This window comes from Eptatretus burgeri, chromosome 12 (assembly GCF_056783735.1).
Source record: "Eptatretus burgeri isolate ZD-2024b chromosome 12, Ebu_testis_v1, whole genome shotgun sequence".
Taxonomy (NCBI): domain Eukaryota; kingdom Metazoa; phylum Chordata; class Myxini; order Myxiniformes; family Myxinidae; genus Eptatretus; species Eptatretus burgeri.
In genome coordinates this window covers 4,506,828-4,519,327 of record NC_140972.1, presented here as the reverse complement: position 1 = coordinate 4,519,327, position 12,500 = coordinate 4,506,828, and the positions used below count along the sequence as shown (strand labels likewise).

The following is a 12,500-nucleotide window of genomic DNA, read 5'->3' as shown; positions in this document are numbered from 1 at the left end:
TGTTGCACAATGAAAATTGTCCAAGCATCATTTTTTTTTCTTCCTCTTCATGGCTGTTGAAGAACATCAGGGTGAGAGTGTGTTGATTTATGAGAGAGAGAATGGTGGAAGGATGAGTTTAATATGGCTGTCTAAATATCTTGAGGTCAATGGTTTTTGTCTCCAAGTACTGCCTTTGCAACCTTATTTTGGGGAAAGTATGCTTTTATGGCTTTTGTTGTTTTTTTTTTTACGACTTTCTGCCTCGCATCGGTAAGTGGTGGAGAGTCCCTTTGCTCTGGAATAATGTTCTTTGACCTTGCGGTGATCTAGCTGCAGTTTTATTGGCTGCTACAGTCTCATTGCATCTGTATACTGTTGCCTCAATTACCGGCCTTTGTTGATTCGATGCTTCGGCTGGCTCGAGCAGGTGGAAGTTCGGTGTTTCATCATCGTGATACAACAGCTACAAGTTGTGCTGTAGAGGTGGCAAGTGCTGCTGTCTGTGATGTATTGCTTTGAACTTCTCCTTGAAACACCTGAGGCTGTCAGGTCTATCATTTCTTTGTTTCTCGAGTAGTGTGGCTGGCGTTCATCTCCACAGGTGTTTTCATTTATTTATTTATTTATTTTATTCCCCCCACCCCCTTCCCCTCTTCACCCACTCTTTTTTTTTCCACAATTTGAGGCTCATTAAGTAGCTAAATTGACAGAGGGCAGCAGGTTGACGGACCGACAAATGGTCAGAGAGGTGACTCGGTGGATAAAGAGACATGCACACACATTGCAGTGTAAAAGGGGGGTGGCATGGAAGGAAAGTGCTTCTTGTCTGCAAAGGTGAATCAGCAGACAAGAAAACACACAAACATCACCGTACGTCGTGCATTGTTCGTACTTTATCGACATCATGTTTTCCTCTCCCCTATTTTATCCCCATTCTCATTCCTTTTCTCGATTGCTCCTTTTATTTGCTTCAGTTTTGCTTCGCTAACATTCTGCTTTTACTTCTGCTACACCAGCAGTTCCAGAAGCAGTGGGTGCACACCATCATTTCCCGGCTTAATGTCTGTTCTTAATTCGCTTGTTTGTCTTGTGTATTCTTAGTTGCATCTTCGTGACGAGCAAGACCTCTGTACCACAAACAAGCAATGCAGCTTGCGTGAGAACAGACGGCACACGAGCGTAAATGAACATAGTTGTTCGGTGATGTCAAAAAGTTTTGCATAATCGTTCACGGCATTGCGCTGCCTCTTAGATGTTCCCATAATCAGAAAGTGGTCTGCCCCCTCTGCCCGTTAGAACCCTTATGAGGGTGATAATTTATTCTTAATCTGTCGGCGATAATTTATTTTTTATTTTTCATTGCATTGTAATGGATACTTATGGGCCATGAATTTGTCGTTTGTTTGTTATTGACCTTGTGTCATCAATTTTACAGTGTAATGATGCTCCAATATTCTTGTCCTGCATGTATATTTGTCCAAGTTTATCCATGAGCCTTGGATGCTGTGTAATTATAAACGATGTAAAAAGTTTATTTTGATAATTTATACACACATATATATATATATATATATATATATATATATATATATATATATATATATATATATATATATATATATATATATATATATATTATCCCTGTGTCGGAAGAGACGACCAGGGTTGCGTCAGGAAGGGCATCCGGCGTATAACATGTGCCAAATCACTATGCGGATCATACGGATGATCCGCTGTGGCGACCCCGAACGGGAGCAGCCGAAAGAAGATATATATATATATATATATATATATATATATATATATATATATATATATATATATATATATATATATATATATATATATATATATATATATATATATATATACAGTAATCCCCCGTTTCTCGCGGGGGTTACGTTCCAAACCTCCCCGCACTAAGTGAAATCCGCGATGAATGGACGCCTCCCCAAAAAATCGACTCGTCTGGTCTGGTCGGTTTGGCAGTGATTGGGTTTGAGGTGCTGGAGATCGACTTGTCTGGTCTGGTCGGTTTTGAGGTGCTGGGTACGAGCAGTGCTCGTCCAACGGCAGCAAACCTTTTTCCTTCCCGAAGCATATCGAGCACCTTAACCTTCTCCTGGAGCGTCAGGACCTTCCTCTGGCGCTTCGATTCCTTGCCAGAAGCCTTAGAAGGTGCAGGGCATTTCGGCGGCATCGTGTGGCTTGGAGAAAAAAAACGAAGAAAATATTCGAAGTTCACAAGCGAAACTTTGTCTCGTGCGTTGTGTGACTGGTCGAGCACCACGCGTTATAATTTATTGCTTAAATAATTTATATTTTATATATTATTACCGCGATGTACCGGGGGAATCCGCAGAAAAAATTCGTTACGTTCCAAGGGAAAACCCGCGATGAACCGGGGGCGCAATAGGTGAACCGCGATAAAGCGGGGGTTGACTGTATATCCTTTCACTGCCACAAATATTCTCACCACGTGGGATTGGCTTGGGTAAGATTTTGGCCGAAATCTTTCACGACCAGGCTGGCCCGGCTTGAGGTTCAACGAAGTAGGTCAGGGCAGGAATTTAGATTTTGTTCAGGGTGCCTGTGATAGCTCATCGACTCTTTGCGAAGGACACCGTGGGATGTTCAACATTCACTAACTTATGCCGGCACACGGGACGCCCAGTTCAACATCCATCCGAGGGACGGCACACATACATTGATGAATCGCCTTGCCTGTGATACACCGTGATGGCAGTTTATATCTGGGTCGAGATTAGAATCCAAGCTCGACAGGTAAGAGGCGAACGTGCGTACCTCTGGACTCTCCGGCCAGCCTGAGATGAAAAATTGTCTTGAATAATAATTTCACCTCGCACAAGTTCTCCACAATTTCTGCATTGTGCAGTTTATCATTAATGTGTATGTTCTGACTGCCTGGTTGGAGGCTAAACAGTCAAGGTGGTTGGCTTAGTATCTTCGGGTCCTCAGGACAAGTCCACGCCGTGCCGAAATAATGTCAGACGGGTCGACTCAGCCTGCCAGCCTTTCGAGGTCGACAAAATGAGTACCAGCTTGCTGTGGGTTAGATCAATAATAATTTATCTGGGGATAGCAGTGCCCCCCACCCCACCAAAGTGGCAGAAGCCAGTGAGTGAGGTTCTTTCAGGTTGCCTCCGATTTCAGTCGACACCTTACCTTACCTTACCTTACCTTACCTTACCTTGTATTGTATTGTAACAAAACTGCATTTTAGCAAAATAAAACTTTTTATCCCAATTCCCCCTCATCCTGATGAATGGAAATGTTAAACCATGTAATTTCGAATCTAAATCTTCCTCTACACTTTCATAACCTTGTATTTAGTTAAAAGCCAGCTCGTTCACAACATCATATACATCTCTCAACACTGACAGATCAATGCTACTCCATCAGCAGGTGAATATGTTCTTTGTCATGTTTAAGTGTTGGAATAATTTTCTGAAATATGTGGTGCATTTGTGAGGTGACTTTCGAAGTCCTACAGGAATTAAAATTGTATTGTTGTAAAGCTTGTTATGGTCAAAATATCTGAGTGCATTTTGTTAACGCTAGAGCGTGGCTGATTAATTTCATTGTCACTTTTGAAGAATCATCAAACTAACCCACCTATCTATTTCCATGGTCGGCCACGAGAAGAGGTTAAATGTCTTGGACTTGGCTTCACCATCAGCCATGACCCCTCCTGGGCCGACCACTATAAAGCTGGTCTCCAAAGCCAGTCACAGACTTGGCGTCCTTCGTCAATATAAGTTGATGATGCATCAGAACTACTCTCAGCCTCCAAGGCCTTTTTCCTTTGCTCAGTGGAGTACTGCTTTCATGTATGGCCCACCTCTGTTTTTTTCATTTGTATACAATGTCAAGGCTCTCATATGAGAGCTAACACACAGAACATACAACAAGGGGAGTAGGAGACGAGGGGTTGGAGAGGGAAACACAAAATAGTGGGGAACAGAGACAATAGATTATCTGTGGAAGGGAGAAGGATGGGGCGGAGTGAGTACACAGGGTAAACAAGATGGACACGACAGGGAATTTCACTGTCATACGTGAGCCTCAATCTTGGATAGAATTTGTTTCCTTTTCTAATTTTTTTTGTTTGTTTGTTTTTGTTAAAGCAAATTGGATGTCCTTATCCCATGAAATCTACTATAATTTAATATAATTTCAATATGTTACCCCTTTGCATGTTAATCGTGCGATGCCATTTTTTGATTTTAATCAATTTCTTCAATATATTTTAGTAAATTTAATTCATTTTTAATATATCATTGAGATGAAGGGAGACATATTTAATTTACTCACGACAAGGTATTTTCCATTTTTATTTTGAAAGGAGAGTAGAATGAAGAAAATTTCAAAAAGAGCATCATTTTAAATATGAACAGAAAAACAAAAACGTTTGCAGCAGAGAAATTCACATTTAATTAACACTGTAGGGAACTGTTTCACAATTTGAAATGTATAGTGGAATCATAACTGTGGCTGGCAGGATACCCGAGAGGTACACATACTCGCCTCTAACCTGTCTTATATACATATACATATACATATACATATACATATACATGCCATTCTATCTCTCGCTCTCGCTCTCGCTCTCGCTCTCTCTGTTCCTTATGCATGGCCACATATTTTAAGTTACACACTCCAAACTCAGAGTACAAATACAACCTCGTTGGGTGGTCATATAGGCTATGTGGCTATGACTGCATACATACAGACAGACAGACAGACAGACAGATAAAGAAACAAACAGATAGAGAGGGGTGAAAACATAACCTCCTTCACCTTCGGTGGCGGAGGTAATAATTGTAATACGAAACCAAAAGCACTTTCAAAGGATTTCCATGAACTTTTAAGGATACAACAATACTTACTATAATAGAAAAAATCAAATCTGTCTTTGTATATAAATAATAATCAGTGTGGCCCCCTTTTGCCTTGAGAACTGCCTCGACTGCATCCTGGGATTGATTTAATTAGTTCATGGATTATGGTTGAGTCAATATTTTCCCAAAAGTGTTGTAATGCACTCCAAAGCATAGTCAGACTGCTCACGGGCATTTTCCTTTCTCTCAAATATATTGTGACGTCCACGGGACTTGAACAGTCCCGCCAACGTAGAATGAGCCGAAAAGATGGAGGCGGTTTATTTATTTATAACCCAAACATGGCGGTTATAATCGCTCTACCGCAAATGGGACGAGGAAGGTGGCACGAGTCACTTTTCACTGAGTTGATGATGTTTATTTGTTTTTGTTATTAACCAGAAATAACAAGACTCGTCAAGAAGAGGGATCCGGGGCGATTCGACGGGATGGTGTGGGATCGGGCGTGGGGAAAACACAGACAATTCCAATGAATATACAGAGATCTCAAACCCTCTAAGGTGCCAAGTACACACACACACACACACACACACACACACACACACACACACGCACACACACACACACGCACACACACACACACACACACACACACACACACGCACACACACACACACACACGCACACACACACACACACACACACACACACACACACACACACACACACACACACACACAAAACGTAGCTATTTCTGGTGGTCAGGCTGGACCGTGGTGTGGACGCAACTGTCCCTGGATCAGCGTCAGACGAGCTGGCCTTGCTCTCGTCAGGGGGGGCAGGAGAAACCGTGGTGCTGTCGACCTCCTGGTCCTGGCCCAAGTCCGCTCACAGCCGCCAGGGAACCAGTTCTGGTGCCAAATTGCGAGCAGGAGAGGGAGGCAGGCCGCCCGCCGTTCGACCCCGTACTCCGAGTCAGCAGAACCCCAGAGCCAACCAAGGTGAGGCACGAGGCTCAGCAAGGCTCCAAGACACGATGAAGAACACGATCGAATCAGCACAACAACAAGTACGCTTCCCGCGCAACAGCCTCCACACCAAAAAAACACGATCTTTTTGTCCCGATCTTCTTCCTCTTCCTTTTCGACCCCGAACAGAACCTTTTTATCCTCCCGTCCTCGTCACTTCCAATCGAGCCGTTTATTGGCCCACCGCCGTCGCCTTCCGCCAATCGTGATCACGGGGCGGAGCCATCCGCAGCACTGTCCTGTGACGTCACGGCCAGCCTCCAGGGACTACTAAAAGGGGTTTACGCAGACACACTTACCCTATCCCGTGTCCCTATCTAATTACGTGACAATTATCATTTCCCCCTTGAAGAAATGAACATTTACTAGACAACTTATCACCACTGAATTGCTACTTATTACATCGAGATCCTGGTAAACTCGAACAGCATGGCATACCTAATTAAACATCCTAATTACCCTTTGAATGCATACCCCCCCCCTCAAACGTAACAATATTCACCCTTCACTTTATATTGTGTGAAGACAAAGTGCCAGTCAACAAGTAAAAAAGACAAAATGTTATCGCCCCCGTTGATTTTGTAATTTTGCTGCAAGGAGATAAAGCGTTCGCCCATTATTTATGTACAACTAAAATGGCCGCCAGGCTACCAGTCGGCCATCTTTGATCAGATTGCAAAATAAAGTGAGGTGCACATGTATGCCATCATGTACTGTGCTTGTGCCAAGTTTGAACAAAACCAGAACATGCATGTCTGAGAAATGGTTGGGGACAAATCTCAGTAGCAAAATGGCTACCAGTCGGCCATCTTGGATCTGATGTCAAAAAAAAAAAAAACCGTAAGCCATCATTCATTATCTGCATGCCAAGTTAGAACAACATCGGTAAATGCATTTCTGAGAAATGCTTGAAGACTTGTTCAACATCGGGTTTTTTACAACTAAAATGGTCGCCAGTCTACCAATCGGCCATCTTTGATCAGATCTTAAAATATAGTGAGGTGCACATGTATTCCACAATGTACTGTGCATGTGCCAAGTTAATACAAAATCGGACCAGGCATGTCAGAGAAATGGTTGGGGATATGTTTAAGTCACAAAATGGCCACCAGTCGGCCATCTTGGATCTGATCTCAAGAAAAAAAATTATGTGCATCTGTAAGCCATCATTCTTTATCTGTGTGCCAAGTTTGAATAACAGGTAAATGCATGTCCGAGAAATGGTTGAGGACGTGTTCAACATGGGGGGGGGGGGGTTTACAACTAAAATGGACACCAGTCGGCGATCTTGGATCTGATCTCGAAAAAAAAGATGACGTGCATATGTAAGGCATCATTCTTTATCTGTGTGCCAAGTTTGAATAAGATTGGTAAATGCATGTTTGAGAAATGATTGAGGACGTCGACACCGGATGTTTACCTTCGCAAACTTCGTTTGACGAAGGTATTGTATTGACCCCTGTGTATTTATTTATTGGTAAATATGTGTGCGGACAACATTGTGCAAAAACTGCTGGACCGATTTGCATGAAATTTTCAGAGATGATGTGCAGTTACTCAAGGACGCCAGGCGAAGCTTTTGGGAGCGATCAGATCAAAGGTCAAGGTCACAAAAAGGTCAAAATCGTTTTTTTGCGATTAAAGTATCAATTTTGTTCCGATTTCCATCAAATTAAGTCCAAAATGTTCAGTATTCAAATCCCGATCCACTGATATAGCGTATGGTATAGTGTTTGCAACCCTAGTTAGTCTGTAGAAGTCAAAGGTCAAGGGGGTCACCAAAATGGAGTTTTTGATTGGGAAGCGTTGTGGACAACATTACACAAAAACCACTTTGCAGATTGTCATGAAATTTTGTGGATGTGTTTGGCATCACGAGAGGACAAATCGATTAGATTTTGGGAGCGATCGGATCAAAGGTTAAGGTCAAGGTCACAAAAAGGTCAAAATCGTTTTTTCGCGATTAAATTGTCAATTTTGTTTGAATTTACAGCAAATTAACTCCAAAATGTTCAAAATTAAATTCCCCATCCTCTAATATGACACATGGTATAGTACTTTTGTCACCCAAGGCAGCGGTTGGGGGTCAAAGGTCAAGGGGGTCACACAAATTCACATTTATATCGGAAAGCGTTGTGGACAACTTAACGCAAAAAAAAACAAAACGCAGAGAGGCTTTAATTGTTTTGGATTTGTTTGGCATCATGAAAGGACAAATCCATTAGATTTTGGGAGCGATCGGATCAAAGGTCAAGGTCACAATAAGGTCAACATCGTTTTTTCATGATGAAAGCGGTTAATATGTTTCCGATTTACATCCAATTAACTCCAAATTGTTCAGTGTTCAATTCCCCATCTTCTGAAATGACGCAAGGTATAGTACTATTGTCACCCTAGGTAGCGGTTGTGGGTCAAAGGTCATGGGGGTCACGAAATGCATATTTGTATTGAGATGCGTTGTGGACAACTTAATACAAAGGTAACTAGTGGCTGCGGCGAAGGAATGCGCTCTACGAGTGCCCGTTCTAGTTTTTTTGGTGTTTTTCTTTTTACGAAAACGTCTGCCAGTCGGCCATCTTAAATCACATCGTGAAACAAAATGATGTGCTTTTGTATACCATCATATGTTGTCTTTGTGCCAAGTACAAATACAATCAGTCCATACGTGGCCGAGGTATGGTTTTGGACGCACGCACGCATGGACACGAAAATCAAGACCAAATCCATAAGCCCCCTATTCGGACTAAGTCCATTGGGGGCTAAAAGTTACTTTAATAAGTTAAAGAATATGGATATAGAGCTTCAATATTGACAAATTTGTTTGAAATGTTGAGAAAGCTTGGCATTGATTTCAGTGGACTCATACTTTTGTGTGTTTTTCGGTTCTTTAAAACACTCCTTTTGAAGATAATTAACGGGGAGCTCATCATCAAGAAACAAAAAGCTGTACCGCCATCAGCCTGCTGTCACCTTGCCGGGGTATTAAGCCACCATTTTGTTTTGGCCTGCTCAACAATGCATTGACTTGACCTCTCATGTACTAATTAAAGTTTATAATTGAAATCTGTCTTCGGAGATGAGGATCGGATCTCATGAACTATTTACGTGTCAAAATCTGAAAAATTTAAGAAATTATAAATTTCTTGAAACTAAGTGTATTTACTTTAAGCAAGGCTATGATCCCTTCTCCATATTTTATTCTAGTTTTTGTTTTTGTGTTGATGAAGGTGCTGGGTCAGCTTGCTATCACTTGCTAAGCCCGCTATTCCTTATTAACCATTTCGTTGAAGTGCTTGCTTGAGTGCTTTAAGCCACTTCAGTGCGAGCACTCTACAAGCTGCTTGGCTATGGAACACACTTCTGTTTCACGATCCTCTTTCCTTTCCACTTGCTTTATTTGTCTTTTTGCTTAAATATTTGAAATTACGTTTTTCAACATTGAGTGGTGACTTTGTTGCTCAACACTGAGTGATATTCTTCTCTGTTTGTTCATTTGCAAACTGTGGTGGTACAGTCGACAGTGGTGTTGTTGACGTTTCTTTTCACAGCGGCTGTCATTTTTTAAAATAAAATTACATATTTGCATTCAAGACAATGTTGACGTGATAAAGTAAACTCAATATTCTCCATATTTACACAAGAAAATACAAATATAAACGTGTGTTCCATTGTCTTTGTTCAAGCTGATAAAAGTTTAAAATGTAAGATAAGACAAGTTACATTAATAGTAAGAGTAATTACACCCTCACCGAGTACCGGTTCAATGATAGCGTGGACACAGGTTGCCAGCCACAGTGCGGGTCTCATCCCTCAAAGGAAGCTTGTGTTATCATCTCTTTTGAAATGGTACAGTATGTGCTGTTTGAACATGCTCTTTGAGCGTGTCCCATTTTGTTCAATCCTGTACTAATACTGCCAGACGGGACGTCCAGTTTTACATCCAACCAAGGGATGACAAACACATTGATGAATCGGCCTGCCTCCCTCAACTCCACCTCTTTCTTAAGCTTCCTTTGCCTCCATGAGGTATAAAGGGGTAAACTAACCCTCCCCCTCAAGTCCCCTTCTCAGTTACAGTATGTCCTAGTATGAGTGAGTAAGGAAGTAAAGCTTGACTCAGGTAAACTTAAACCTACAGTCTAGACACCCCCCCCCCCCACCGCTTCCCTTTAAGTACCCCTATCAAGCTCAAGTTGAGAACCCCCCCTCTTTCCCCCCTCAAGTTATACGACCAAATGCAAGTCGAACACCTCCTTCACTTCCCTCTCCCCCATCCCCTCCTTGCTCCCCCATCCTCTTCTCTTCGCTCCTTCCCCCTCCTCACTCCCATACTCTCCTCGCTCCCCCCTCTCTTGGTATTCCCGTCAGCGAAGCGACAGGTGGTATTTGCGAGCAACAGGTGGTATTTTGAGAGTCCTGTGGTGTGGCCTGTTGGTGTTTACACATGTCTTTTTATGACGCGGCAGTATCAAGTGAGCGACGTGGTCAGATGAAGTGGACAACAATGGGTTAGGTATGCAGTTCAGTCACCTGTCTCTCCCGTTCAGCCTGCTGAAAATATTGTGAATTTGTTCGTTTCTTTTTTTGCAAGATATCTCATTGTTGCACTGTTTTGTGTGATCTGCTTTCATTATATTCTGATCGCCCCCCCCCGTCCCCTCTCTCTCTCTCCCCCTCTTTCTCTCTCCCCCCTCTTTCTCTCGCCTTCCTCTTTTGGTATTCCCATCAGCGAAGCAACGGGTACTATTTGCTATAAATGAATGAGGTGTGTGTGTGTGTGTGTGTATGTATGTGTGTGTGTGTGTATGTATGTGTGTGTGTGTGTGTGTGTGTGTGTGTGTGTGTGTGTGTGTGTGTGTGTGTGTGTGTGTGTGTGTGTGTGTGTGTGTGTGTGTGTGTGTGGGTGGTATGTTTTTAGTGGCATCCTACTGAAGCTTTCTGATGTGGAGTGTGATACACCGAAATGATTGTCATGATCTCCTGGGTTGATCTGTCTAATTGACTACTAACAACCTTGAAGAATTCCCGTGTTTTAAATGCACGCCATGTTAAGGTGTGTAGAGTAGCTTAATCGGTCCTTCCACAGCATGACATTCCAATTACAAAATAAATAACAAATATGTGTATGTGTCACTTGAATCCATATTTACTGCTCCAAATTTTAATATAACACATGACTCAACATTTCGGTCAGCAACATGAAACAAATGTACATCCGCTAACATTTCTCGAGAGTCAAAAAGAAATTACTCTACATTAGAAACACATGCTCCCTATAGGAGTGGCAAGGAAGTCCAATTTTAAGTTGGTAGTGGCCATCCCAACTTCGTAGGACATTCCCATGCACACCCTTCATACAACCATCAAGTTTCAATGTGTTTATTCCCACAAACAAACAAACAGACATGAATGTTTCAATGCATTCTCCCCATGTCCATGATGAGGAAAGTTTACATGATACGATTCCACAAAAATTCCACTTATAAACCCGGACTAGGCATTTATAACAGCTCTCTTTTGAATATATCCAATAATTTATGTTATAGTTCAGCAAGTGACTGCCAAATTGTGTCCATAATACCACTTTGCTCTTGATGCTGTTGTTTCTTGTAAATTATATCTTGGTTCAGAACTTTGCAGCTCTCAGATATTGATATGTCAATGCAAAATGAGGTCACAGAGTCATATCCATTCATTTGGGCTGAACAACAGCCATTTTGAAATGCATGCACATTCTGATGACTTACTTGCAATGTGCGGCCATTGAGGTGTGGCGACTGGGCTGGAAGCCGGAGCTCAGTGGGGAGCTGGGCACGCTGCTTCCTGAAGTTCCGAGTGACTTCTTGCGCGATGAGGATGTGCTTCGAGAATTTGTGACGCGTCTAAACAGTGTTGGTGAGCATACACCTTTCAGATATTTTATATATTTACATATTGTTGCGAATTTGGTATTCGATTGCACACAACATATAGGTTCCTTTCATCAACTATGTCGATAAGTGCTTGTTCCCAAGATAGCTCACCTTTCATTGTTTAAATGTTCAGAAATCGATTAAATGCGCTGCGGATCGATTTAATAGTTAGGGAACGAACAATGGAGACATCCCTCCCCCTCTTCTGCGAAGAGGAAGAAGATTCCTGCCGTCCTGTGACTCATGATGTCAACTACTCCCTCCCACCCGTGGTTGAGCGGGGGGGGGGGGATGGAGCACGACGGCATGAGTCATGAGTCACGCCGGGAGCTGGGGGGGGGAGGGAGAAGGATAAGGACGAGATCCTTTCTTCGTTCTTGGTTAGTAAGCTTTTTGCTTCGGCAGAGAGTAGCCGTTCAGCAGACCGTCGGGTCCTGCTTGGCTTGCGTTAGGGTTGAGGCCTTCGGAAGCTTCTTGCTTTGCTGGCTCAGTGAGCTTCGGCTGAGGCCTGGCTCGGGAGGAGGCTTTTTGCTTTGATGGTTCCGTGAGCTTCGGCTTCTGCTTGGCTCGGGAGAGCTTTTTGCTTCAAGCTGCCCTGTTTGGAAGGAAGTTAAGCCGGTCGCTCGGCTCGAGCTGCGAGTGGTGACTTCTTCTTGGTTCATGGAGCTCTTTGTTCTCCATTTTGGTTCCCAGCTTGGTGCGACTCATCGGCCTCT

The 12,500-nt window shown here is 42.8% G+C and overlaps 1 protein-coding gene across 5 annotated transcripts in view; it reads left to right on the top strand.

The window, feature by feature from the left end:
- Positions 1–12,500, top strand: part of HTT (huntingtin) — a 637,913-nt gene that overhangs the window by 472,361 nt on the left and 153,052 nt on the right. For all 5 annotated transcript variants that reach the window (XM_085849284.1, XM_085849282.1, XM_085849286.1 and 2 more), the window contains one exon: positions 11,641–11,767. In XM_085849284.1, the coding sequence (XP_085705410.1) occupies positions 11,641–11,767 (127 nt within the window). The remainder of the gene's footprint in view (positions 1–11,640; positions 11,768–12,500) is intronic.